The 26,981-nt window shown below is 46.5% G+C and overlaps 1 protein-coding gene across 1 annotated transcript in view; it reads right to left on the bottom strand.

The window, feature by feature from the left end:
• Window positions 1-2,261: 2,261 nt before the first annotated feature.
• Window positions 2,262-26,981, bottom strand: part of CRISPLD2 (cysteine rich secretory protein LCCL domain containing 2) — a 30,015-nt gene continuing 5,295 nt past the window's right edge. The window contains exons 3-15 of the mRNA XM_066194714.1: window positions 22,380-22,498; window positions 20,153-20,285; window positions 19,941-20,056; window positions 18,512-18,612; window positions 17,198-17,356; window positions 15,814-15,874; window positions 15,036-15,102; window positions 13,933-14,063; window positions 13,737-13,780; window positions 12,745-12,817; window positions 12,001-12,076; window positions 7,565-7,698; window positions 2,262-5,609 (exon numbers count right to left, since the gene is read on the bottom strand). Of these exons, the coding sequence (XP_066050811.1) occupies window positions 5,555-5,609; window positions 7,565-7,698; window positions 12,001-12,076; window positions 12,745-12,817; window positions 13,737-13,780; window positions 13,933-14,063; window positions 15,036-15,102; window positions 15,814-15,874; window positions 17,198-17,356; window positions 18,512-18,612; window positions 19,941-20,056; window positions 20,153-20,285; window positions 22,380-22,498 (1,269 nt within the window). The 3' untranslated portion in view covers window positions 2,262-5,554. The remainder of the gene's footprint in view (window positions 5,610-7,564; window positions 7,699-12,000; window positions 12,077-12,744; window positions 12,818-13,736; window positions 13,781-13,932; window positions 14,064-15,035; window positions 15,103-15,813; window positions 15,875-17,197; window positions 17,357-18,511; window positions 18,613-19,940; window positions 20,057-20,152; window positions 20,286-22,379; window positions 22,499-26,981) is intronic.

Genomic DNA, 26,981 nt, shown 5'->3' with positions numbered 1-26,981 from the left:
GCCAGCTGTCTGTGTTGGCAGGTCCCCCCCTGCTCGCAGTCACCCACAACCCCTAAACCACAGGAGCCCACACCTCACAGAATCAGCCCTTGTGAGACATCCCGAAGCTCCGGGTTTATTTCGCTCCCTTCTGCTTTCAGCTCTCACATTCCACCTGCGCCTCCTGCCTTCCCCCCCCGCTATAAATATCCCTGTATTCCTTTTGACACTGAATCTCCTTGGCATGTGCTGGGTTGAGTGCAGTGCCTGAGGGACACTGTGGACAGCCCTCCCCGGGGTGAGGAGCACAGGGAGCTGCAGAAGGCAGACCTTGTCTGTTGACTTAACTCCCTAACCCAATTTTAACCACTGTCAACAAGATAGAGGGGTGGTTTCTGCTCACACTGAGGCTTCTTTACGCTGCTCTCTCCACACCCTAAAGTGGCATAAATGCCTCCTAAGTGCCTTAAAGTAGGTCCTTAGTGTAAATGAGAGCCAACCCCGTCGTTTGGAAAGCGGCTTTGAAAACACGGGCCCGGGGCGCATCCTATAAATGACTGTGGGTTTTTGGAAGGACACCCACCCCAAGGCATGCCCGAGCTATACATAGGCTCTAATGAGCTCAGCACGGGCTGAGGAGCAGCCAGCAGAAGGCAAAACAACCGGCCACGAGATATTTGTGCCTGAAGCAGCAAGCAGAGAGAGCCCGGCTGCTTGTTGATCCCCGAGGATTCCCAGCGATGTGGGAATATCAGATCTGCCACCCTCGCTCGGCTCCCACGTGGGTTTTCTCTTTCCTTTCCCCTCTGCTTTCCTTCAGCCTTCCAATCTTTATCCTTCTCAGCTAAAGCAGAATCCGAACCCCACCCCAGCTGGGAAAAAAGAATGACTTTTTCTCCTGCCTGTGTGTTTTGCCCCAAGCCTTCCCTTACCTGGCTTTCACACCCGTGGTACAGGCGGAAGGCACAGCTTTGTTTGTCACGTTGCTCTCGCACACAACTTGTAATAACACCAATTTCTGGTGCACGAGCAGAGGACAAAGCCCAGGGCTTGAGCAGGAGACAAAACCAGAGACAATGTCAAAAGATAACCAACACAAAGGATGGGTTAGGTTCAGCCCTGAATTTCGAGTGCTAAGCTGTTTTGCTCTCTAGGCCAACCAGGACCTAAATTTTACCACGGAATTCACAGAATGGATTTAGTTGGAAGGGACCTTAAATATCATCTGGTTCCAAATCACAGAGCGGGGCATTTTGTAGCACCAACAAATAGAATATCCAACAACTCTTGCCATTAACAGGATGCTCTAGGCAGCTCCACAATAACCATTACCCTGAATTCCCCTCTCTGCTTACCTTTAAGATCTGCTTAGGAAAATCTTCCCAAAAAGTTCCAGCAAAGGAGATCTTTTTGCAGCAGTGAGAATGGGGGAATGGAAACACAGAGGAAATTCAAATGGGCAGCTTGGAATTGCAGAGCCATGAAACTTCCCTTCTACAGAAATCACTGGCAGGGCAATAATGATGTTATCTCATCGTTCCTAGGTTGGGGTGTACAGGGAAATACTGTTCAACCACAGCTGCATCAGCCCAGCCCTGAAATAAAGCAAACATCTCAGGATTTAACATTAATCCTCTTGTATAGCTAATGAAAAAAATTCAAATTTCATGGCCTGGTCAATCAGGACACCAGCCCATGGCCCAGCCCACATTTTTGGTCAAAACCCATCTGGGGCTTATTGTCTGGAGGATGAGTTTTGAACCTCCCTGTGTTGCTCCTTTAACCAAATGGGGTTGGACTACCTGGAAAAATCTTGGTTTGATTTGTGGTGCTGTCAGCAAGGATCAGCCTGGAGAAAATTTCCAAGGGAATTGCAAAAGCTGAATACTTTTCCTTTCAAAAACTGAGGGTGCAATTCACACCAGCCTGCACAGGGGAGGAGGAGTTTGCCTCACTTGTATTTTGCATCTCTAAATCACTGAACACTATTTCCAACCCATTAATCTAATTAGCCCTTATGTTGCAGGGATTCAAATACAGGCAGTGATTTTCCCTTATTTTCATTATGTTTCACTAAGGATACCTCTTATTTTTGATGGGGTAAAGACTGAGTTTTAATGCCTGGGTACTGGGCAGTTTATTTGTTTGCGGAACAGGCTTTGCACATCCCAATCTCATTTGGAGTCTCCAGGGGACACTCTAGTCCCCAGGATTAATCCCAAATAGCTCTTCTATACACAAACCCAACTCTGGCTGAGCATTAAAGACAAGGGAAGCATTCATTCTGGGAAGGTTTTATTTCACAAATAATTCAGAAATCAAAAGAAAATGGAAGGGTAGGGAGGAAAAGATATTTTACAATTCTGTATTTAGAACAAAAAAAAAAAATCTACTTTATAAACAACCACAGCCCCTTGGAAAACATGCAAAGGCAAACAAAAATTTACAAGTAACTTTTATACATAGGAAGTAAAATACACCATTTTTCATAGAAAAAAAAAAAAAAAAAAGCAACTCTATGAACTGGCCCTAAATATTTAGACTGCACAAGTAACCAACTGGAGCCTCCTCAACCAGCTGTTGGCTGAAAGCCTGAAAAAGAAGGAATGAGTGGAGCCAAGGCCCCACCAGCACAGGCTCTGGATTTCACCCTGGTTGTGTTTCCTGGAGATTTGGCTGAGCCAGGTGTCCTGCAATGACCACGCCATGGCCTCCAAATCCCAAATTATCGGAAAAGAACAACCAGGCAGCATCAGCTTTGGCTGCACCTGGATGCCTCAGGTGCCTACAGGTGTGCTGAGCTGGTGCTGAGGAGGAACAGGCCTGGTGAGATACAGACGTGATGCATCTTCAAGCTGCACTGAAATATAGCAGGCTGAGGAAATGTCATGGCATCAGAAATAAAATCTGTCAATATTTGGCCGAAAAACTGGTACTGTCCCACCTGTTTATGAATAGCTAGCACACATGATTGCAAGTCACTGATAGGTCATGACTGCCTTGGAGGACCTGATCGCCCCTAATTCTGGTGGAGGTATGTTTAAATTAATAGCACCCAGGACCTCGAAAAATATTTGTGTAGCAAAGTCACAATTTCTCTTTTGTACAACAAATACAAAAATAAACAGATACAGACTTAAATTAACATCGGTTTCTAAAAATCCAAACCAGTTGGCTGAAGATAAAAATACGCAATTGTAACTTGAATTAAGCGGTAGGATATTTCTGTTGGAATAATAACCCTTCCCCTGTCCCCTCTCCATCGCCTAGGTACATGCCCAGCTGTTTGGATTTTTATGTGCTCACAGTAATCTCCTGGGTTTTACTCCAAGAGCCCTTCACGTTCCTTTCCAGCGCCTTCCATCTGTAAATTTTCATGGATCCTACACCAGAGACGAGGTGTTTTATGTGCTCTTGCAGTCCCCATGAACCTGACTGCACCCCTCACTCTCTCCAATCCAATTCCCAGCCCCTTTGGCCCAGGGTGTCCCAGGTTCCTGCTGCAGTGTTGGATGGGCTGGAACCAGACCAGGCACACCCCGAGGCTTCACAGGGGGCAGAAACGGGGAAGCTTTTCCTCACTGCCAACATCTCAAATGCTCCCAACCAGCAGCTTTTCTAGGATGTGTTCCAGCTGTTTTCAACATCAATTTACATAGTAAGGAAAAGAAATAGTTCAGTTTTCCTATCTAAAGTCAATACTGTACACCTTGGACGACAATACTACATAAACAAAGATGACACGAAGGGTCACTTCTCTCTATCCACCCCAAATGCAGCTTTTCTGTGCAGTATTTTTGGAGACAGTGCAAAGCAGCTCCAATTTCAGGTTTTGCAAAAGGTTTTTTCCCAAATTCAGATTTTATGGAGAAATGAATCCCAGTGGTGGGACAAGCTGAGTGATAAATGTCATTTAAATGCCATTTCCTTGCTGATTTCATGGTGTTTACAGAATTAAAGAAGCGTTTAATCACATAAATGCTTTTGGTCTGTGTTTTGAAAGACCTTGATGAGATGGCTCTTATGTCTGTCTAGATTAAACCAAACATGTTCTGGGCATAAGAGCAGCTGTGAGACATCTGCCAAATGCAGGGAAATATTTTTCCCATTTGTTATCCAATATTGCAATTCAGTTATTGAGCAGAAGGACTGAGCATTTACAAGAACTGAAGAACCACTCTTGAATTTGCCTTCTCATGACTGATGGAGTCACTGGATGTGTATCAAAAACCCACCAGATTTGTGTTTAGACCAATCATAAAAATCCATTTCCATTATGCAGCAGAGAATATTCTTCTGCCTTAAAGAAAGAACTCATGCTGAGCCCTTCTCTTGGCTTTGAAATGCATTTGGGTGCACGTCAATCAAAAATATCAAAATAAGGAATAACATCATTGCAACACCTTAGTGAGTTTTGCAAGACCCACCATCCTGGATATCAAATGCTCACAGGTACAGCACTTGCAAAGAAGGTGAAGGTCTGTTGGCTTCACAAATTGGAGAGGAAAAATTAATATATGTCTCATTTTAAAGTCTCAGAACTGCACACACCACAAGGAGCTTCACAAAGGGAAAGTGAACGCGCTTCCTACAGATGCAACCATTCCTAGCAGAAATAAGATTAACTTTATCACTACCTAACTACAATAAAACAACCAGCACTGCTGTATAAACCAATAAACTGCATTTAACTGAAGTTATGGCGTGGAGTATAGGATGAGATGTGCCAGCACAGGAGCCTCAATTCTCTGACTGCTCAGAGGTTGCCAGACTCGCAAAATACCTGGGAGTGTTTGACCAGCAAACACCAAACCTGCTCTTTGGATCACCTGGTGGCCTCATTTTCTGCAGTGAGGATCTCTGCCACCATTTTACACCCTGCTCCAGGCCCACAAAACCTCAATTTTGGCTGCCAAGAACATCCCCAAACCCCATCGTTGGAGGTACCCAGCAGCCTCACACAGCAGGGCTGCTGTACGCCACCTCAGTGGGAAAACACCACTTTTTATCCTCCTTTGTACAGAAAAAAACATCCAACATACCAAAAAACACTCTGTCAAAGCCCATCCTCTCCTCAAACCATGCAATTTTTCAACGAGTTTCTCATTTCAAAGTGTCCAGCTCCTGGACAGCCGCCCCCTCCCGAGTCTGCTCATCCTCACACCCATCCCAGGAGAAGCTTCACACCCTAAAAACACCATCCGGGCCCAGGCTGAGATCCCTGAATCTGCTGCACGTGGAGCCGCCGCCGTCCTGTGTAGCAACACCTCTGGTAAAATGAAGCTTAGAACAGTTTATGGTCGCTGAATGCCCCTAGAGAAACAAAAAAAACACGAGACAAGGAGATACAACGCTGCACGGGTGCGATGAGATGCCAACAGCTGAGTCAGAACCTGGGGTCTTTTCTTGAGGGGGTTATTTTTGGTTTTTTCCCCTCCACTTTTTCTTTTGGAAATCCCTGAAGGAGGTCGGCAAGGAGGGTACGGGCAGAGCTGATGCCGTTCAGAGGAGCTTTGGTGTCTCTGGAGATCCACAGAGAGCTCTCCCAAAGAAACCTGCACCTTCCCTGGGGGATTTACTGCTTCACAGCAAAGATTCGGAAAGCGTTCCCATCCGAAGGATTCTTCAGGCTGGAGACAAAGGAAAGAGGAAAAGAAGAAAATGAAGGCACTGCAGAACCCAAATGGGCAACTCTGAATTTCTCCTCTCTCTTTCCCACCAGGAGCAGGAGAAAGGTAAAGGATGAAAAAGAAGTCGCACAAATCCATGGTTTCACCTTTTCTTTGTGTTTTCAATCCAAATCTGCACTGCTAATGCCAACAAAAGGAGCTGGAAGACAACAGACTCTCCTACAGCCCTAGCTTTTACCAAGGAACACTGTGCTCCCTTGTGCAGAGGTTCAGGCATAAAGAGGAATATGTTTTCCTAAAAAAAAACAGGTGTCAAAGAGGCTGGCAGGTTCCCAGGGCCTGCCTGGCTTGGCTCCTGGTGCTGGCAGTGGGAATGGCCAGGTCAGCTCACGTTAAATGACAATAAATAGGGATATTCATTTTTAATCTGCAGGCGTGTCCCCAGATGCTCTGACTCCAACCTGCCTGGGGTGGCTGTGTGCATGGGGAAAGGGGATGTTTTTATTCCCAGGTCCTACTGCACTGAAAAAAACCCAGGAAAAATACAAAATTCCATATTCCCACAAAATAACCATTGCAACGAGGGTAAGGACCCAGTAAATCCTCAAGGGAATCTTTTCCCGCACCTGTTTGGGTGTGTATCTTTACCTCAAGGTTATTTCCAATGTCCTAAAGGGTAAAGGTTCACCGTAGTTTTGGAAAAGCTATTTCACCGTCTGGTGAATCTCACAGCATGAAGCTGCTCCTTATTGCTGAGTGTAAATAACACTTTCCAAATCTTCATCCCCGCTGTGAGGAGGTCTCTGGTTTCCCTCACCTCTCAGACCAGCACTGGCTGCTCACATTGCACATCCCTGAGAGTGGTGGGATTTATTCTCAGCTAGGGCACAGTAAAAAGTTGTCTTTTAGTGTAAAAGATTGGTGAAAGCAAGACTGTGATTAAAAAAAAAAATCAAAGGAACATGAGGTTTTTCACCTAAATCAAATTTATCGAATTGGAAAATGCTGACCCTGGTAATCTATATTAAAACCTCCATATTTAACAGCTATAGCTTTCCTGTCTTAGCCTGTTTTTATTTCTTGAGATGCTCTAAAGCATTCTGGAAAATCCATTGTTAGAATAAAACCAGCAAACCTGATAGAATTTCTTATGGTCTTCATAAAAGAAGAACTGCACAGAACAGACAGAGTTAGCAGTGACCAAAATCCCCCTAACCGTGGGAAATTCTATACCTGAGAGGATAGCCCTGAGAAATCAGTGCCATCACACCAATATCTGAAAAAATACATTAGAGATTGAAAGTGAACTCTCCATTTAGAAAGGATTGGATGAGCAGTGGCTGGATTGTTGTGATTATGAGGAGGTGAGGGATTTTGAGAGCACAGATTTGCAATTGGTCACTGAAACCAGCGTGGTTGGCCCAACAGAAACTACAAAAAAAAAAAAAAACCCAACCCACAAAGGTGGAAAATTCATCTTCAAAAAGTGTTTGATGATGTCTCAAGAGGTTAATTTACTCATACTTCTTTCAAAGAGAACAGAGGATGTGAATCAACAAATACAAATGAATCCCACACCCCAGAACTGAATGGAAATCCAAATTATAAAACCCAAACCATGACCTGGGCTGAAAACTGAAAATACCTGTGCTCATCTCCTGATGTGTAAAACACTCAGCAAAGTGTATTCACCTGGACTTGTGCGGTAACAGAATCTAACAGGGCTTAACAGCATCTCCCACCTTTTCCTAGCAGCCTGAATGCAGCTCCTGGCTGGGGAAAGGTAAGAGCAGGACACCACGCTCCATTTGCTTGGGTGTCACAACTCACAGTGACAATGGGAAGTCACATCCTTCCAAGCCACCGGCCTGTCGAGCTGATACCTGCTGACTTTCACAGGCAGCTGAACTCTCTGTGGAAAAGAAGAGGAAAATACAAAGGAAAAAAAATCCCACCTTTCTGACTGGACGCCGTTCTTTAGGGAGCCAACGTAGGTTTTCTTCTTTTCTACAGGCATCACGTCCACAAAGCCGCCCCTTTCATCTGAAATGACCCCTGCATGCACTGCAGCCTTGCAGATGCTGGAGCTCTGAAAAAATATTTAATTGCTTTGACTTATGCACTGTTTATATTTTATATACCAAGACTTATCAATTCTGTAAACGCCAAGAAAAACGGAATGGAAAAAGAAACAGTAATGAAACTATTTTGTCACTCTTTTGGACAAACTAGGGACTAGATCTTGCAGGCATGTCATAATCCCTGGGTGAAGGAAGAGCCACCGTCACTGCAGAGGGCAAGCAGATTTTCCGTCATTCTGAGATGAAGCGGCATCTGTGAGATCATCAGGGAATGGTTTGGGTTGGAAGGGACCTTAAAAATCTTCCAGTTCCACCCCAGCCGTGGGCAGGGACACCTTCTACTGTTCCAGGGTGCTCCAAGCCCTGCCCAACCTGGCCTTGGACACTTCAGGGATCCAGGGGCAGCCACAGTTTCTCTGGGCACCCTGTGCCAGGGCCTCCACACCCTCCCAGGGAACAATTCCTTCCCAATATCGAGTCTAAGCATGAATTCTTCATCTTATCCAGGGCCAAGACTGAACTGAGGACAAGTTCCCAGCCAGTGCCTGTTGGCACTGCACCAGAGAAACCTCTGAGGTGAAACTCTGCTACTGACCTCAGCAAAGGTTATTCACATGGCTGCTTGAAAAGGAAATGCTGCTCCTGAATTAAGGCAAATGACCACCAATTATCTGGGACAGTTCACATCCTTCTTTCTAGGAAAGACAGAAGGGCTGCCCCCGTTGACTGGTGTACTTTTTGGACAGGCATTACCCCATAAAACAACACCAAATGTGGAGGGAGATTATGGTTCTGGAAAGAGTAAAGTTCCTCTGTTGCACATCCCAGATGTGCAGAGTCAGAAGAGCTGGAGGAACACAAACCAGTAACAAATGATGACTAAGCCCTCAAAGAATCCAGGAAAAGGGAGCAAAAGCAGAGAAGGCTGAGGGATTGTGCAAACTTGGCCCTCAGCTCTCTGCGGGGCTTACACACAGCAAGCTGGAAGAACAGAAAGGAAAAAAAAAAAGAAAACCAACTTTGCACAGAGAACTGCAGCAGGTGAAAACCCTAATCCCAGAAATGCCCTGATTGCTGAAAATCCAAGTACCACAAAGCCAGTGCCAAGTGCAACTGTTCCCATTGCATACATAGAGTACAGCCCATGCTGCCCTCTCACAGCCATATATGGCAGCTTTGCCGTGTCCCCTATATATTTATCACTTTGGATGGCCTATCTCTTGGCAGCCCTCGGAGTTTTGAGTGCCAGTTTGGTTTTTTGCTTCTATATATGGTCAAGGGAGCGAGGGAATGCTGTGTTTGGAAGATATGCAGTGAATTCGCCCTAATATGCGGTGGGAAATCTATAAATCTAAAACTGGCTCGTAAAATTAAACTCTCCTGGATCAATTTGCAACACTCTCCACTGGGAGACATCCTGAACAATGTTCTTTTCAAAGCATTCCTGGTTTTTTTGTTTTTTGTTTTTTGTTTTTTTTTCCAGGACTTGCTGTTCCACCGCTCACTCAAAGCTTTGACCAGCAGACTCACCCCAAACCTCCCGTTATCACTCTGTTGGATCACAACCCTCTCATGTCCCAGGACAGGCTGTGCTTTGATGAATTGATTGCAGAACTTTTGGAAGATGAGATATTACAAGAAAAATGCCTTCCCTTCCAGGTTCAGGAGTACGGCAGTATGGACAAGACAACAGTTTTCCGTGGTGAAACCCCTTGGGATGCTCTGAGACCGATTCCTGATGAAATGAGCCCCGGGGCACACACCATAAAATGACAACACACTTTATAGTGGGTCATCAACAAGATTCTCTGACTATGAGCTTAATCACCCAGTTTCCTCACTAGTGTGACTGGTTTAATCATTGAGTCATCATTTAATCATTCATATCTCCTGAGAGCTGACTCCCAACTCAGTTTGCTCTGATGACAAACTCCTGCCTCTGTGGAGGCAATCATCCATCCATCCATCCATCCATCCATCCATCCATCCATCCATCCATCCATCCAATCCTCCTCTAAGCAATCACTGCACAGCTGGGGATAAAACCTTATCTCAGAAGTGGGGGTGTTGTTCTCTTTCCTGGCTCCACGGCGCTCCTGGGCAGGGACAGGGATGGGTTTCCCCTGCAGGAAACCAGGAGCCAGGCAGAGTGACAAATGGCAGAGTCTCACGGAACTCAAAAGCTCTTTTACAGCCTTCATAAAGATCCCTGGCTGTTCCAACAGCTCAAGGCCAGGTTGGACAGGGCTTGGAGCAATCTATGGGAAGTGTCCCTTCCCATGGCAGTCGGTGGAACTGGATGAGCTTTGAAGCCCCTTCCAACACAAACCATTCCATGGTTCTATGATCATCCCAGAACCAGGCCTGTCCACTTTTACCACTGCATATTTCTTGCATTTTATTCATTTACCCCAAAATTCAAGTCTCCCCTACATCCCTATTCCACAGTCTTACTGATTTCCCCACGGACAATTCCCTGAACTGCTTTTTAAAGCAAAATGCAGACTGGAAATGGGGCTAAATGCTTAATTTTCTTTTAGACAGCTTATTCAAGAAGACTCAGTTGGAGCCCAAGTGCCCCCAGGGCCATGAAGGTGCCCCACTAGATGTGAAGTTGGCTTCCCAAAGCCCTCCCAGAAGACCAGCACTTGTCTCATCCAGCTCATTGCTTGCTTTCATTATTCCTCAACAGTGGGCTTGGGCTAATTCCCAGCATCCTGCACAGGCCTTTCTCCCTGGGAAAAGCCTTTCCCCAAATTCTCCTTGCGTGGTGTGGTTATTTCTCTTCCTGACTTGCCATTCTGAGCATCCCCAGCACGTCCACCTCTCCCTTTGCAGCACCATTGAGAGTCACCTCAAACTCTTTGTCCCAGCTGGTTTCACCTGCTCTGCCACCAACCTCAAAGCTTTCCTGGCACCCTCCACATCACCCTGCTAGCACAGTAGTCCAAAGAAAAAGGTTAACTCAACCCTCGAGGAAGTGGCCAAGTAGTTTATTATTATTATTATTATTACTGCTTTTTGTTTTTCTCCCAAGCCACCATCCATGCCCCCGTTTATGAAACAATACCCAGGAGGGACGGTAGGAAATGGGTTCGTTAAAGGACACTAATCCTTTTGCGTCAGTGCAATGCCAGCCTGGGATGCTGCTCCTCACCTAATTCCTTTGTAATCACTGGCCCCGTTTGGGGCTGATCTGAGGGAGGTTTGCCCTCTGTAAAAAAAGAGAAAACTATTTCCCATTTCCTGCAGGTGGGAGCATGCAGGAGGCAGGTACAGCAGGGAGGCAGCTGCTCTGTGGATTTGCCTGTGAGCTAGTCCAGGATAACCTGTTTGTGCAGCTCTACCTTCAAAAAAAAAAAATGGTCTTGAGGAAAATTAAAAATGGTGTGTTGAATTTTTTTTTAATCGCTTTCAAAATTGCTTCTCCAAATTACTTTATGATTCCTGCAGGATGGATTTTCTCAGCAGTCTGCAAAGCTCCAGGGTGAGCCAAAGATGGGGGTCCACAATCTGCTGACTGCTTCCCCCAGGCTTTCAAAAACCCTACAGGCTACAGGGCAGGCAGGGAGCTGGCATTGCTGAGCACAGTCCCCGATGGAAAAAAGAAAATGAGGGAAAAAAAAGCCAAAATAACCAGGCACCCGCAAATGGAAAAACATTGAGACCCAGTTTTTAGAGGCCTAATATTAAGAGATTTCAAGAAAATAACTCTGCCTAGTTTTAGCATCAAGTCTCTGCTCATCCCCACGAGCAGAGCTCAGAAAAACAAACCCATAAAACCAGCTCACACACTTTCTTTCCACTGCTCTGAGCTCTGTCCTGGCTGCTCAGAAACTGCTCATCTCCCAGAAGGAGGAGGAGAGGGGAGAGAGGTCTTTTCCTGTCAGCTCTATAGTGTGATAGGGTGAAACAAAATCCCTTTGGTGCTCATCTGTAAATCCCAAAATGCTTTACAAAGGTAAACAAGTGTAACCATGATTTCACAGCCAGAGCCCAAAGGCTTGGGGAGGTTAAGGGACATGACCAAATCTCCAGGAAGGAGTCAGTGCTGGAGAGCAGAAGGACTCACCAAACCCGGTGGCCACAACTCAAGGAGCTGTGGAGTGACACACCCAAATCGTTCAGAATAAATCAGCGTTGGAGAACAGAAGGGCTCCCCAAGCCTGTCGACTCCATATTTCACCCCAAATTTGCCCAACCCCACATGGAATAACCACAAGAGAGTGAGAATTTCTCCCCAAAACCCCGGTGTGGCCCCAGCACTGGGACAGGACTGTCAGGACTTGCAGGGAAAGGTTTGTACTCACATCGGCGTAAACGTTGGTGCCGAACACCGGCGCCCAGTACGACGGCTCGTCCTTGCAGTGGGCTGGGCAATAAATCCTAGAAAACAATGGATTCAGATTCATTCTCCATGGAACTGCTGGACAGGAAGGCGAGCTGCATTCCTGGGAGATTTCAAGTGCCTGCATCTGGTCTGCAGGTGGCAACAGTGAATTTGATTATTTGCTCCCCTCAGATGACATTTGGTCGCTGCTGCAGAACTGCAAACAGAGGGATTTGGGCCACTAGAAGAAGAATTGGTCTTTTATGACCCTCTCAAGGGGGAGTAGCTGTATTTTTGCTCAGTTCTGTGCACCTAAACCTCTGCGTGTGTTTGTGCCCCCCTGCCCTGTCACTTAATCCTGCACAGTTTCCAGAACAAACTTCTTCCATGTTTTAAGGTGGAAAGGAAAACCACATCCAAACCCCGGCAAATGCAGAAGCAATAAGACAAAGAGTGTGCAGTTATGAGAGTGTGCTGGGACAGGACTGTGCAGCCTGGCTGGGACGTTACTTGAAGCCATCCAAAAACACAAAGTGAATTTTCTACCGGGATGCCAAGAAAAGCATGGTGGCAGGAGGAAACACACCATTCCAAACCCCCTTCTCCAGTTCAGCCAGTGTGATCAGCTCTTCTCCCCCCAGCCCTCAAATCCAGGGCCTTCAGCACCTCTGGTAAGCTGCCCCTCCTTAGGACAGAGGGTTTAAACCAAACAGAATTGTGTTACCTTGGGCAGTGGCTCGCTGGCTTTTTGAAGTGGCACAGTTCAGCTACTGTGGTGTAACAGTCCAGAGTCTGTGCTGCCAAGATAAATGTGGAAAGGCAGCTTATTAGACCCAAAAGCTCAGGCTTGCTGCAGAAAACACAGGTCAGAGACACACAATGAATTTGGTGAGGCCCCTGTCGAGCTGAGAGCAGCAGAAGGAAAGCTGCCCCAGCAGCAGGATCCCAGGACAGGGCTGACCAGCTCTCCAGCAGGAATTCTACAACCACACGTGGCCTTAAAAAAGTCACAGCTTTCAAAAGAGACAAGCAGCTGATCCACAGCACGTGGGTTTGTTACAGCTCCAGATGTGGAGCCCAAATATCCCGACACCAACAGTTCTCCCTGAAAGGGGCTCAGGTGGATCTCATCAAAAGGATGATTCTGCATTGGAGGAAGTTTTCAAAGATATTCAGAAAGTGGGAATTGTTTAAAAAGTAGAGCAGGATTTATTTATATGCCCATCAGAAATGTGATGACTCACTGTTAAAAACTAATTTCACATGTATTGTGTTTTTCATTACATTACTGCACTAGGACATTAGCCTTTTTTTTTTTTTTTTCAGTTCTTTTAAGTGCTGACACTTGACTGAGGCTTTTAAAGTTGGGTGGTTCAACTTCCATGCCTTTAGCATCAGCAGCTGAAGTCTGGACCCCACCATGATCCATCAGCAGGAGATGCTGCTGGAGTTGGCCCATTATCACCTATTTCTCTCCCTTCCTCTTAGATTCCCCCAGGAAAATGAGGTGGGTGGTGGTGGAATTGCCCAAGGTGGGTGGACAGTCACTCCAGGGTTCTAGATCACCCTGGACCACCACCCCAGGGTTGGGTTGTGGCACGGAACCATTTGACACAACCACTGGAAATGAAAAAGAACCCTGAAAGGAATGATGTTTCCAAGTACCCGATAAAACTCCAGCAACAATATTTTTCCCCCATAGCTTTTAAAACTTACTTGTGACTTTGGAAACCATGAATGCATTTGAAGGTTTGCTTTTCCTGTAAAACAAGCAAACAAACAAACAAAAATTAAAATAAATAAGCAGAGTAGAATTGCTTGGATCCCTGTGTATACATGAGAGCAACAAAGACGACAGAACATCTGCTTGTTTTTAAAGCAAATACCAACAGGTTTTGGGTGCAGGCAGTACCTGAATGACTCCACACCATTCCTGGTGGACTTCACAAAAGCAGGTGTCCTCCCTTTCCTGGTGATATCCACCAGCCCTCCTTTGTTGTCCAGGATCCCGTAGTGGATTGCAGCACGACAAATGCTGGAGGACTGGCAGGAGATAAATAAAGGGGGAAATCAAATAAAATCTCATCCACGGAGCAACGCTGCCCAACTGCTACGTGAAAAACGGAGGAGAAATGAAACCACCACCAAAGCACCGAGTGGAAAACAAGCTGAGTACGCTCCTTTGGAATCTGGTTGTTAAATCCTCCTCTCCCAACACGGCCTGATTCTTTTATTACTATTATTTTAAGCACTGCTCTTTTTTTCCCTTTTTTTTTCTTTTTAAATAACAAAACCATACATTTAAATACAATTTAGAGGAAAGGCAGCGTTGGAAGTGAGTGAGCAGCCTGAAGAATTTCCAGTTCTCAACAAAATATTCAAACCCAAAATATTTCTGCTGACGCCACTTGGAGGGGTTGGGTGTCTGCAATCACAGAAGTTGCAGGGCAAAGACACATCAGGGGTGGTGCAGTCACGCACCAAACAGTTGGAATACGGAAAAAAAAACCAGATTTTACCCAAAAAAAGCCTTTTTATCTTCACCCTAAAAGTAGTTTTGATGGGAAAATGGTGCCATGCTCTATTTATAAATTCTTATTAATTTAAGATCAAAAAATCAGCAAGGCGAATCAGCCCAAAACATTATTTAATTACAAAATTTAACAGTGTTTTTAATACAAAGTTTATGTTCAGATGACAGCTGCCCACACAAACAAAGAGATCCTTGTAGGAGCTGCCTATTGATCCTCATCCCTCACTTTCCATGGGTGTCCACATTAAGGACAATTCCTGACAAAATCACGTCTGGAACCACTTTGCCTTCCCAGAGCCTGCCCCTTTTTTCAACACCAAGCTGAGGAAAATACAGATAATCTTTATTAGCACCGTTTTACAGCACCACTACCGGAGGATACAAAAAAGCCAAATTACGCCAGGTCGGCTGGCATTTCCCACTTCTGCCATTACCACCGGCTCCCACAAAATTACCTCCAGCAGCTATTAAAAGGTACTTACACTTTCGTAATAAAATGTTCCAAAGATCTTTCCCTTACTGTACAAGCAGCCAGCTGGGCACAAGTACCTAGAAAAAGATATATATCTATGAGGGTGGCGAAAAACAATTCAAGAGAAACAAGAGTTTGACTCTATTTCATTTAATAGTCATTCCATTCATTTCACGTAGCTCTCCCGTTTTTTGAAAAAACCAGGATTGCAAAATAGCCACTTTTTAAAACAGTTGCTCCACCCTCCTCAAGAGCCCGACCAATATTTAGGTTCTGTGGATTTGGTTATTCTCCAAGAGATAAACTGTCCTGTTTCTCTGCAGAAACCTTAACCAGAAGTTCTTGACTGGCTGGGAGGGGACAAGCCATGAATTATTGGTCTGGCTCGGCCAGCAGTGGAATGCATGAAATAGGCTCGAAAAAAATGACTCTGCCCAAATTTATTAAATTGTTTTTGGACACCTGAAACTGTGGGTCATCATGGCTGAATGAAATCAACCAAATCACCTTATTGCCAGGCTTGGCTGAAGGTTTGGATTAAGCGAAATTTAGGGGATTTTTTTTTTGTTGGGTTTTAGGGGTTTTCCTAAAGGGATCTACCTAGACAGTCACAAAAAATACATAGTGCAACCTATCCTATAAACCTATCCTTTGTATCCACATGAGTAATATTTAGTAATAAAAAAGGAAATATTTATTAATTTTTAATTAAAAATATTTAGTAACAAAAAGCGAATATTTCTTTACTTTTTCCCTTAGCACTCTAAGGAGTAGCAACAAAACTCTACCTGTTGCACGTTGAGCCTCTGCACTTGTCTCTCATCTTGGTTTCGCAGGTAATGACTTGTGCTGGGGAGAAGAAAAAGAAATCCAATAAATACATTTAAATACATTTTTTTAAGAAAGGAAATTGCTCAGCCTGCTCCTGAGCTACAGAAATGAGCAACCTCCACAGATCTTCCCTGGAGGTCTTTGGTGCAGCAAGATAAAATCTGATTTTATCCAGCCTGGAGCTGCTGGTGCCTCTTTCGCCCTTCACCTGAGACAGGTGTCTTTGGAACATTAGCAAGGAAGATGCAGCTGACAGCTGAAAGGCTTTGATTTACAGCCCGAGGTCTGCAGTCAGAGCTCTCATTCTCCTTTTAATTACAGACTCTCCAGATGCTGGCAGATAAACTTGAAAAGGACCCACTGGCTTGCCCCACCTTGTTTTCTCAATCAGTGTCTTTTAATTAACAGCGGTTGGAAAACAACTCAGGAAGCACCAGCAGCTCCACAAATAAATTCAGGAATATTCCCAAGCAAGAAATAAAGGGCAAACAAGCTATAAACCCCAGAAAAGTTACAAAGAAGGGGAAGTGCTTTGTGTGCAGTTTTTTAAAGGAGAAATAAACCCAGTATTTCCTAAATTTATCACTGATCGAGGGGACTTTTGGTACACTGATGTTTTACTCAGATAAGAAGGGCATGGACAGCTGGAGTCAGACAGAGGAGGTCACAGAAATGGTCTGAGAGATGGAGCCAGGCTGGGAGAGCTGGGGGTGTTCACCTGGAGAGGAGAAGCTCCAGGGAGAGCTCAGAGCCCCTTCCAGGGCCTAAAGGGGCTCCAGGAGAGCTGGAGAGGGACTGGGGACAAGGGATGGAGGGACAGGACACAGGGAATGGCTTCCCACTGCCAGAGGGCAGGGATGGATGGGATATTGGGCAGGAATTGTTCCCTGTGAGGGTGGGCAGGCCCTGGCACAGGTGTCCAGAGAAGCTGTGGCTTCCCCTGGATCCCTGGGACTGTCCAAGGTCAGGCTGGACATTGGGGTTTGGAGCACTCTGGGTTGGTGGAAGTTGTCCCTGCCCATGGCACCGGTGGCACTGGATGAGCTTTAATGTCCCTTCCAACCCAAACCATTCTAGGATTCTGTGAAATGGCTGAAACCAACACGTAACTTCTGCAGACTGATCTGCAGAAGGTGCAAGCTGTTTTTGAGAGATTTGCTCACCACTTCTAGCAGCTTTCTGCACAGTTAGCAGTGAATTTTCACACAGATCACCTCTTCCTCCTCTCAAACATCCTCCCACCTTATTTATCCCTGAGTCTCCCCCTCACTTCCCACACCTTTTCCCACAGAGGGGTTTCAAAGCTCAAAGGAGCTGAAAAAGAGGAAGGCTGTGTCTTACTCATGTAGGATTCTGGGGTGACTTTCTTGGCCTTGGTGGTTTTGCTGGGTTTGTTTTCTGGCAGGTGGAACTGCACCGGCTTCTGCTCCGCCACCTGCGGGATCTCCACCTCGTTGGTCTCCTCTGTCTCAGCAATGATGGGATCCTCATAACGGTGGTCTTGGTGAAAAAGAGGATTCAAAATAATTACTCACACTTGGTGGGCAGGTCAGGCAGGGTCGTGTTTTGTGGGGATGATTTTGTTGGACAAGAATTTGCTTTTAAACAGCTGGGAGATCGAAAATACCCATTGGATGCAGCACAGAGCTACTGCCAGGACACTCCTCTCCTGCTCCTCTGCACATGAAGCAGCAGTTACAGCATCTCACAAAAGAGATTTGAAGGGATTCCCACTAATTAGTGAAAAAAAGTGCTGATATTCCTTCCTCTGTTTCCCACTGAGCTCTTCCCTCTGGAGGAAAACACCAGTTTGCTGAAGGGCTCATACTCCATCGGGGCATCCCCCTCCTTCTCCCTGCTGCAGCCCACCTGCACCCTGGGGTCCTCCTTCAAACCCCACAAGATAAAAAAATGAGAAATGCATGGTGGCAGCAAAAAAAGCCTCTGCTTTGGGCAAGCCTCCAGGGAATCTCCCTGTTTTCAAAGAGCCCAGTTCTCTGGGAAACAAAACACTTGGGAGGAGAGAAACGACCCCAGGAGATCCATTGCTACACTGAAGGGCTCACCCTAATAATATGTTTTACTCTATTGACTTCCTTTCCAAAAATATTCCACAGGTCAGGAAAAACCCTTCAGAATCCCCCTCCTCTCCTCCAAGGGACACGAATCTCTACGTTCATTTTGCATCCCTGAGAACCAAGGTGGGGAGAGAGGCAAAGGCTCCATCTGTGGCCCCTGAAGGAGCGGGGCAGGCAGCCAAGCTCTGCCCACCCACGGTGCCTCGTCAAACCCTGGAGAACATTCCCTTCCCAACAAACCCCACCGGGATGGGATCACTCCTGCCTGCACCCTGCCAGCTTTCAACATCCCCTGCAACTCCCATCCCAAACCCAGGGAAGCTCAGAGCTGCTTCTCCCCATCCAAGCTCTCTGTTTCCACCAGGAAAACCTGCTGAATCCCAGCTCCAGGTTTTCAGCAGCTCAGGGATTCTTGCTTTTCAGTGGCTGGCGATTTCCCGTGTGTCCTGACATCAGAATATTGAGGGTGGCTAATTAAAAGGGGTGTGAAGCCGTGGCTGGTTCTAATTAGAAGCTTCCAGACGTTTTCTCCAGCCTTGTCCCCCACCCCAGGGGAGCCCCAGGCCCCCAGCAGTACCTTTGTAGCAGAGGTTGTTCTGGCAGCTCCCCCCGTAGCTCGGTGGGCACTCGGAGCAGGGACGGCCGGTCTTGTACGGAGCTTCTCCGATCCAGTTCCCCCTGGGAGCACAGCAGGAATGAGCACCCACCAGACCACCCAAAGACCCTTCTAAGCCTCCAAATCCAGGAACATCATCCTGGCCTAGAGGAGCTAAGAGAAGACTAAACAGCCAGCCTTGTAGGAAAGATGTTCCTCCTCATTCCATCCCTAAAATGACATTTTTTAGGGGTTTACTTAAACCGTGTGCCATGTCGCTTTTACGTTACATTCCAATATAAACACCAGGATTGTATGTAAACGGGAGTAAATCAGTGCATTACTGCATTTTGCTGAAGAAACTCCCCAGAAACAACAGCCCATTTTGGCCTTCTGTCCTGCAGGTTTTAGGGGATGAGGAGTTGAAGGAGCCGGAGTTAAGCTGTGGCTACAAACTCCTGGGTTATGCTCTTTCAGCTGTCTCCACCTATAAGGCTACATGAGGACAATGTGCACTGACGCCAGAGAGAAAAGATTAAGCAGAAACTGCAGAAACAGAGCGTTTTTCCATCCAGCAGCCCTGAATGGATGACGTGTAAATCGCCCAGCCTGCTGTGGGGGCTCTGTGGGAGATGCTGTGATCCCTCAGGAGGAGCAGGTTGTTAAATCCCACCAAACCATGAGCAAATTGTGCTCATCTGACACAGGGAGAGGGGCTTAGAGAACCCACCCAGAGAGCTCTGCTTGGGACATGACAGCTGCAGCCCCACACTTCTTTTTCCTTTGCATTATTCTGCACTATGATCCCCTGAAGTCAGATGCTCCCCAGGCCGCTCTGTTTGCACGGAGCGATTTCCCCATTTCATTTTGTTTTGAAGTTTTAAATTGCCAAGGGCTCGGAGCGGGAATGTTTCTCCTATTAGCCATTAAACCAGAAAATATTAACTGCCTTTGCCAGGTAGTAAACTTCTCCTGGATGTAGTAGGCAAGAAGTATGATTTTCATTTTGAAATTTAATCAAACCGTCGAGCTAGTGAGATCTTGACTGCTGCAGTTATTTCAGGGTTTTTTTGGCATTAAGCACCACCCCATCCCTTCCCACCCTGTGACAGCAGAGAGCAAGCCTTGCTCAGCAGCACACGCCAGCTCCATCCTGGCCATCTCCTCATCTCCTGCTCCTCCTTTCCCTTCCCGTGGCAGGAACATCAAAGCTCCAGCCTGGCCCCAGCCTCTCATTCAGTTTTCCAGTAGTTTTGAACCAGCCCTGTGCTGCTGCTGCTGCCTAAAGTAAAAATTTAAAGCCACAACCACCAGTCTAGACTGCCTGAAATCTCTTCCCCAGATCCTGAGCTAGTGAAGCAAGCTGCCAGTTTTGGGGAGAGCTGGAGAGAGCCCAGCTGCTCTGCCTTACTTGGGGGAGTAGTTGCAGACCAGGTAGACAGCGTTCTCCCAGATCTCTCCCCACACATTCATCTGCTTGCAGACATTCACAGCACAGCCAATCCTGTTGGTCGTGGCCCAGACTATCTGTAAAGGAGATTTTTGAAAATAAGCAAAATTACCCCAATCTAGACACAGGGGGGATGTGGGAATGTGGGCACAGACCCCCTTGGAGTCCTTTACCTGGGTGTAGTGTGTGCACATGGCACCTGTGCACCTCTCTGGGCACCACGGGTTGCACTCGTGGGGGTATGGGAACGTGTAATCTTTCACTTCATCATACCAGGACTGCACGTGGAATGCTGGAGATCGATACCTGATGGGGGGGGGGAAAGGCAGTTGGAGTCAGGATGTTCTGGTAGAAGTTTTCAAATTAAAAAAAAATAATTAAAAAAAAGAATTAAAATGAAGGGTTAGATGGGATATTGGGAAGGAATTGTTCCTGGAGGGTGGGGAGGCCCTGGCACAGGTGCCCAGAGAAGCTGTGGCTGCCCCTGGATCCCTGGAAGTGTCCAAGGCCAGGTTGGGCAGGGCTTGGAGCACCCTGGGACAGTGGAAGGTGTCCCTGCCCATGGCAGTGTAGCTGGAACTGGAAGGTCTTTGAGGTCCCTTCCAACCCAAACTGTTGTGTGTTTCTATGATTTTCTTTTCCCTCAGATTCACAGCCTGACCTGACTCTGTATGATTTATAGGTTTGACACGATCCTCAAGTGCTGCTGACCTGAAATGCCCTCTCACTTTTCCACCCAACTACAAAATAACTTCTAGTTTGGTGGAAGGATGTGTTTTGAAAGTAAACAGAAGTTAGGCTTTGCCAAACATCTTAAACCAGAAGCCATCATGTACCTATTTGACCACAGTGCGATTTGCTCAACCTGGAAATTAACTCACAGCCTTTGGAAGTGAGTGGGCTTTTCCTCACTCACATCCCACCAGGAGTTGGTGTGGAGTAGTTGGTGCACTGCACTCCTATCCCACCTTTTTTTGGCAGCAATTTTCCCCTCACCAAACCCCCCGTACCCTGTGTGTAATCTCACACCACGGTCTGAGGCAGTGCTGATGCTGTTTGTGCTGTTTGGGGAGCAAAAACGGTGTCAAAACTACCCGTAGAAAACTCATACACATTTTACACACTGAGTGCACAGCGAGCAAACAGAGTGATCTGCAAACTGTACCAAACCCTCTGCTCTTTGATTGCTTTCAACAGCTCACACGGAGCAAGCTGCCAGCAATCCAAATGATATCATTACCAACTGGAGCTTATCCTTTCAGCCAACTTTTCATTAAAAGTCGTTCATTAGAAGTATTTTAAAAACATCCACCTCGTGATGTCATGAAGCGAATACTTTCCGAATCCCATTTTATGGGAGAGGAAATGGAGGCAATCAAGTCATGGCCCGTTCCTGAAAAAGCTGAGATAAATCTGATTTTTCTTTCCTCTCAGGGACCTCAAAGGGAGCAAGATTGGATCTTCCTCCATCGGGAACCCATGGCCATCCTCAGCACTTGTAGGACAGCCAAGAACAGCACGATCTCTTGACTTTGTTTCCAATTAATTAACCACTCTGCTTTCCAAACATTGAAATGGGCCAAATTTTTACATCAGGCTAATTCCACACCAGCAAATTTCCTTTGCTTTCCACCGAGTTCCACCTGATTTACAGCAAAGATAACTGGACTTCCACCCAGGAAATGGGGGGGAAATGCTCAGGGCTCCTGAGCAAGTGCAAAATGTTTGCTGTGCAGAGCAGGTTAAACCTTTAACAAGCTTAAAAACAGGGGCCTGACAATAAACAAATTTCACCTTGAGATGGAGAGGAAAATCTCATTGGAAGCCTTCATGTCAGCTTTCCTAACTGAGTTAATGACCCTAGTTTAACAATTTGTCCCAGGAATTGAAAAGAAAACCCTGCAAAGTGTTTTCAGTAAAGAAAAATCAGGAGCCAGATAAATATTTATGGAAAACACAGCAGAGATAATTAAACTCCAAACTGAATCCGGACACAAATTTTGAGCTGAATGCGGACATAGCTCCTGAGAAACTTCAGCCTTCAGCTGCAGGATGCCAGAACCCCCCCTGAAACAGAAGATTTAGGAGCAAGGGTTCAGACTCCTGTACCTGTCCTCCTCAAGGAGAAGGAGTGACTTTGAGTGCGTTACTGAGGTGCTACCCCAAGATCCAGAGGGATGGAGGAGCCCAAATCAATACTGGTTTCCTGGGAAGCAGAAGGCGGCTGCAGGCGTTAACCACAATAACCATCCCACTGAAACCACCACAATTAATGACCCCCAGCTGTTTCCCATCTCCACAGTGCTCTGCCAAGCATCAGAGCAAACTTTTCCAGCTGTCTCTGAAGGAGGACCCCATAAACCACCCTTTGCAATGACCCTGCAGCACCCCAAGCCTTACCTGCCCCAGTGGACTGCCAAGTTCTGCCCAATTGACCTGATGAGGTCGCTGGGGCCGTGGTCCCAGATGCACTGCTGAGCCCAAGCGTGTGCTGACCGTTCCAGCTCCTCATCCCAGGTCTTCAGGGCGTGGGCAGAGAGAAAAGAACAGGTCAGGTTTTCATCTCAAACTCGCTAGATCAAGAGATTAAACCAACAGTAGGCAGTAGAGAAAGACTGAGGTACAGATCACCCCCCCTGTCTGGCCTGTCCTGGTGAAGCCACCACATTTCTGTGCTAAAATCACATTTCTCAGCGTGTTCCCCTGCCATGAAAGTCCAGGGCACTAAAGGGTCCATGATTTCCCCCAGCTGATGCCATGCTTCTGAGGAAATGCTTCACTCAGGTCATCAGAAAACACACAAACCCATGTGAGAACACCTCAAGAACACATCCAGACCATCCCACCCTAAACCACAAGATATTCTTGGCAGTTGTTTTTCTAATGTGCTTTAAAAAATAAAAAATTAAATTCGAGGTTGGAGATCCCATGATCTCCAGCATGACACATATTTCTGAGTCCTGCAAGAGTTCTGACATACACTCAGTGCTTTGATGTATTTCAGCAAGATTTTTCACCCATTGTCCTTTCTGCTGGGATATCTCCAGGCTTTCCCACCAAGGAGAACTCCAGCAGTGGAGAGCTCCACTACCTCCACCACCACACAGCTGGAGATCTTTCATCCAACCTCTGAATCAAGGAGTGTGGGCCTGAGTCTCTCAGCCTCAGATCCCCTTCACCTTCCAGAACAAATGAGAGTCCACCAGTGGATCCAGTCAAATACATCAGAGGTGGCAAAGTCCCAGGGTTTTTTTAAGCTTTTTCCACTCTCAGTGAAGCAGGCATCACGTTAGAAGTGACAAATCCCATTTCTGTTCCCACTGAGGGCAGGATGCTGGGGTGAGATCACTCCTCATTGAATATCACACCGTTGTGAGCCAGAGGAGAGCTCCAACATGACACAAAGGCAAACAGGAAAGCAGCTCTGCTGGCTCTGCTGCCCAGGAGAGGATTTGTTCGAGAGGCCAGACTCGCTGGGCCCAGCAGCCAGTGCCCTGAATTCATTGTGTAATTACTGACAGCTGCTCTATTCAGAGCAGCCCTCGGAGGATAATTCGTTGGGATTAAAATATTACCGCACATTCCTACAAATAAAACCAAAGAGAAGAGAGGTCTTGTAACGTGCATCCAGCCCATCCACGTGCCAGCACGAGACTGTCCTCTTTGGACATTTACCATCACAACCAACTGCTCTTTCCAAGTCCTGTCTCCTCCAGAAGAAATGCAACTTCTGATCTCAAACATTTCAAAGGACCTGTCAGAGCCTGGAAGGCTGCAGGGAATCCAGGCTCTCAAACACATTTAAAAACCATCAAGTGTTCATTGTGAGCATACCTGGACACAGTTTTGGGCAGTTATAGCCGGCATGGGGAAGGACTGTGCATCCCTGGATAAGACGACAGGAAAACGCAGTGTCTCCTGGAACTTGGTGTGTCTCCACTATCTCAGTGAGGCAAACATGACCTCATCTCACTGAGCTCACAGCCCAGGCCTCCCAGAACGGCTTATCGTGGAGCACTCTCAGCAACCCAGATTCCAGCAGCACCCCGGAGCTGCCCCAGCTCAGCTTTGGGCTGAGCACTGACCGAGCAAATAAATTCACGTCAGTCTGCAAAACCCTGTGTGGACACAGCTCCGACACAGGGAACAAAACCATTTTCATTCTCAGCCCTCCAGCTCCTTGAACGGCGTGGGATCAGACCCACCGCACATCCCCAGCCCTCTGCTCAGGCTGTGCCCAGACACAGCTTTTTGTGGTTTCCCACTTTGTGGGCTCGGCAGTGCCTGGCCACAGCTGCCCTCCCATCCAGCACCAAAGCCACAGAAACTCTCCCAAGATGTTCTGCACTCCGAGCTCCTCAGACTTTTCTACCCAGCTTTATTCCCTGCAGCCCCGGGGGCGGAGATGTTCCAAATTCTCCTAATTTAATGCAAAGACGTCCGGAGCAATAAGCTATTAAATGGGAATTAAAGTGAGCATACAGGTTACGTCTTCCTTTCATGCCCGCGGATAAAATGAATGAACTCGGACAAAAGACACTTAACAGGTAATTGGGAAGGAGCTCCATCTCTGCACGGCTTTTTGCTGCATGGGGAGAGAAGCTCGTTTCTGCAGGCGTCAGATTACAAAGCCATCCCATCTAAATTAGAGCAGTTATTTGCCTCTTGCTTCTCAGACACGAATGCGGTCAGGAGGCTGGAATTATTTCAGAGCAATAAACATAGCGGGGGAAAAAAAAAAAAAAAGAGATTTCAGACTTTCCCAGCTATACTTGCAAGAATTCTTTATGCCAATATTCAAAGCAGTATCTAGGAAGATGACTGAAGCCAGAGAGGCAACGAGCCTGTGCTCAGCTTCCTTCAGAAGCAGAGGTTGAAAAATTTTTGTGTGTGTGTGATTCCAAGTGATTTAGCACATGGACTCTCTTTTCTTTTTTTTTTTTTTTTTCTTTTTTTTTTTTTTTTTTTTACTCCTGCAAATTTCTAAGGGCCTTTCAGAATGGAGTGGACAGTGTATATGTAAAATATATGCATGGCATGCACACATCATACCACAACTTGTAGGTCCAGATTTAATAATGCTTCCCACAAGGAGTCTGCAAACTCAAAGCCAGACACCTGAATTGCAGTGATCAGGTTACTGGCTCATTTTCCTCCCCAGCTCAGACTTTCTGCAATACCGGCAGCTCCTTTTTAAAAGTGGCATCAAACTAGCAGGACTGACATGTCCTGGCAGAGGTGTGGAGGTTCTTTTTGCTCACCCCCACTGAAACACTATCCCATCCTGACAGGGGAAAGCCACCACCCTACAGTTGAGAGGAAGGATGCATACCTTATACGTGAAAACAATCTATTTTCCTTCCAGCAATCTGCACGGAGAACAATTTTGCTTTATCCAGCTGTCTCTGAGGCCGCCGCAAGAGGAAAGATTTCTGCCTTTCATCACTGCTGAAAGCATCTGACTAAGCCATTTAAAAGGTCACCGTGCCTTAGGATCTATTATGTCCTTTTTCCTCTGAGTCCGTTATGTCCTTTTTACTCTGGGTCTGTTAACAAGGAGTTTGTTTTGGCCTTGGCACCCGTCCACCTCTGGTAAACAGTCCAAGTGCACTCTGGAAGTGTCGATCATGCAGCTGGCAGAGGGGTTAAGGTAATTCTGAACTGGCCCAGCTTTGTCAGGAAGTTGTGCCCTGCTCACTCATTTTCCATTAGCACTGAATACCTGTGCCAGCTTTCAATTAATTACACAGACCCAGCAGCTAAACCGTTTCTTTCTTCGGTTTTCAGTCCACTTTGCCTTTGTCCCACATGTATGTAACAATTCTTTTGATCTCCAGGTAAGTCATTGGACTCACTGTGTTCTTGCTTTCTTATTAACAGTGTCCAACAACTGAAGTTCATCCAGTAGCAGTTAAATATGTCCCTTTCCTGGGTTATACTAGGTCCTCTTTCTCTTTTAGACCACTTAAATACACCAGATATGGAGGTGGGAGAAGAGATTTTTCACAAGGGAGTGTTTGGAGGTTGATGGGCAAGAACAAGCTCAACCTACTCATCCACAAATTATCCCAGCACATCTCCAGTGACGCTCCACACCGGCACCAAAGGGAAGGAGGAAAGTTTATCTATGGCTCTAAAGACAGACCATCCTCTTAAACGAGTCCAAATGAGAAATGTCCTCTGCAGGACAAAGGATTAAAGAGAAATTCCCAGTTCAGCACATGCATGGCATTTCCAAGTCATACTGGGTAAACACCAGCACATGAAAGGCTGATTATAGCCCTTCCAAGCAGCACCATCTCATACTCGGCTCCTTTCTCCAGAGCACATAAGGCCCTTTCATTTGCCCTCGATCACCCATAAAAACCACTAGAAAAGCTCCCTGAGCAAAGGCAAACACAGAAGCGCAAACAGCGGCCGGGCTGTGGATGCTCAGCTGCCCTGCCAGCCCCACGGCCAACCAAAACACCTCGGACTTGCTCATGCTTTGTGTTTACCCTCTGGAAATCCATCAAGTTGCCTCTTCTGGCAGCACTTCCCTGCAGGATAATGCTGAGAAAGGGATACAATCCCCGGTTCTTAGAAAGGCACAGCATTTCTGGCCAAAACGGGACCAAGACCCAGCTGGTGTGGACGGCCCGAGGGACAGCTATCCTTCCTCACCATCCCCTGCCCTTTCTTCTCCTTCCCTTCTCCCTGCAGTCACAAAAGGCAGCGTTTTCCATTTGCAGCCCTCGCTTCAGCACAGCTGGCAAAGGATTTTATATTGCATTTAAGTGTATTTTTTTCTTTTACCCTTTTAAACACGGTCTTAACAAGTCATCCGTCATTTGATCCGTCAGCAGGAGCGCACGGCTGAAGTCAGACTAATTTTTGGTCAGAACTGTATTTGCACACTGGGAAAAGGCACACAAAAAGTAATTATTTGCCTACATCATTCTGTGGCCCCATAAGATTTTGATGGCACGGCAAAAATAGCTCAAAGTAGGGTCTCTGGCATCA

Source organism: Chamaea fasciata, unplaced genomic scaffold, assembly GCF_029207755.1.
Source record: "Chamaea fasciata isolate MVZ Bird 193981 ecotype frontalis unplaced genomic scaffold, bChaFas1.0.hap1 SCAF_12, whole genome shotgun sequence".
NCBI classification, from domain to species: Eukaryota; Metazoa; Chordata; class Aves; order Passeriformes; family Sylviidae; genus Chamaea; species Chamaea fasciata.
The sequence above is the reverse complement of the archived record's forward strand: the minus strand, read 5'-3'. Positions and strand labels throughout refer to the sequence as shown.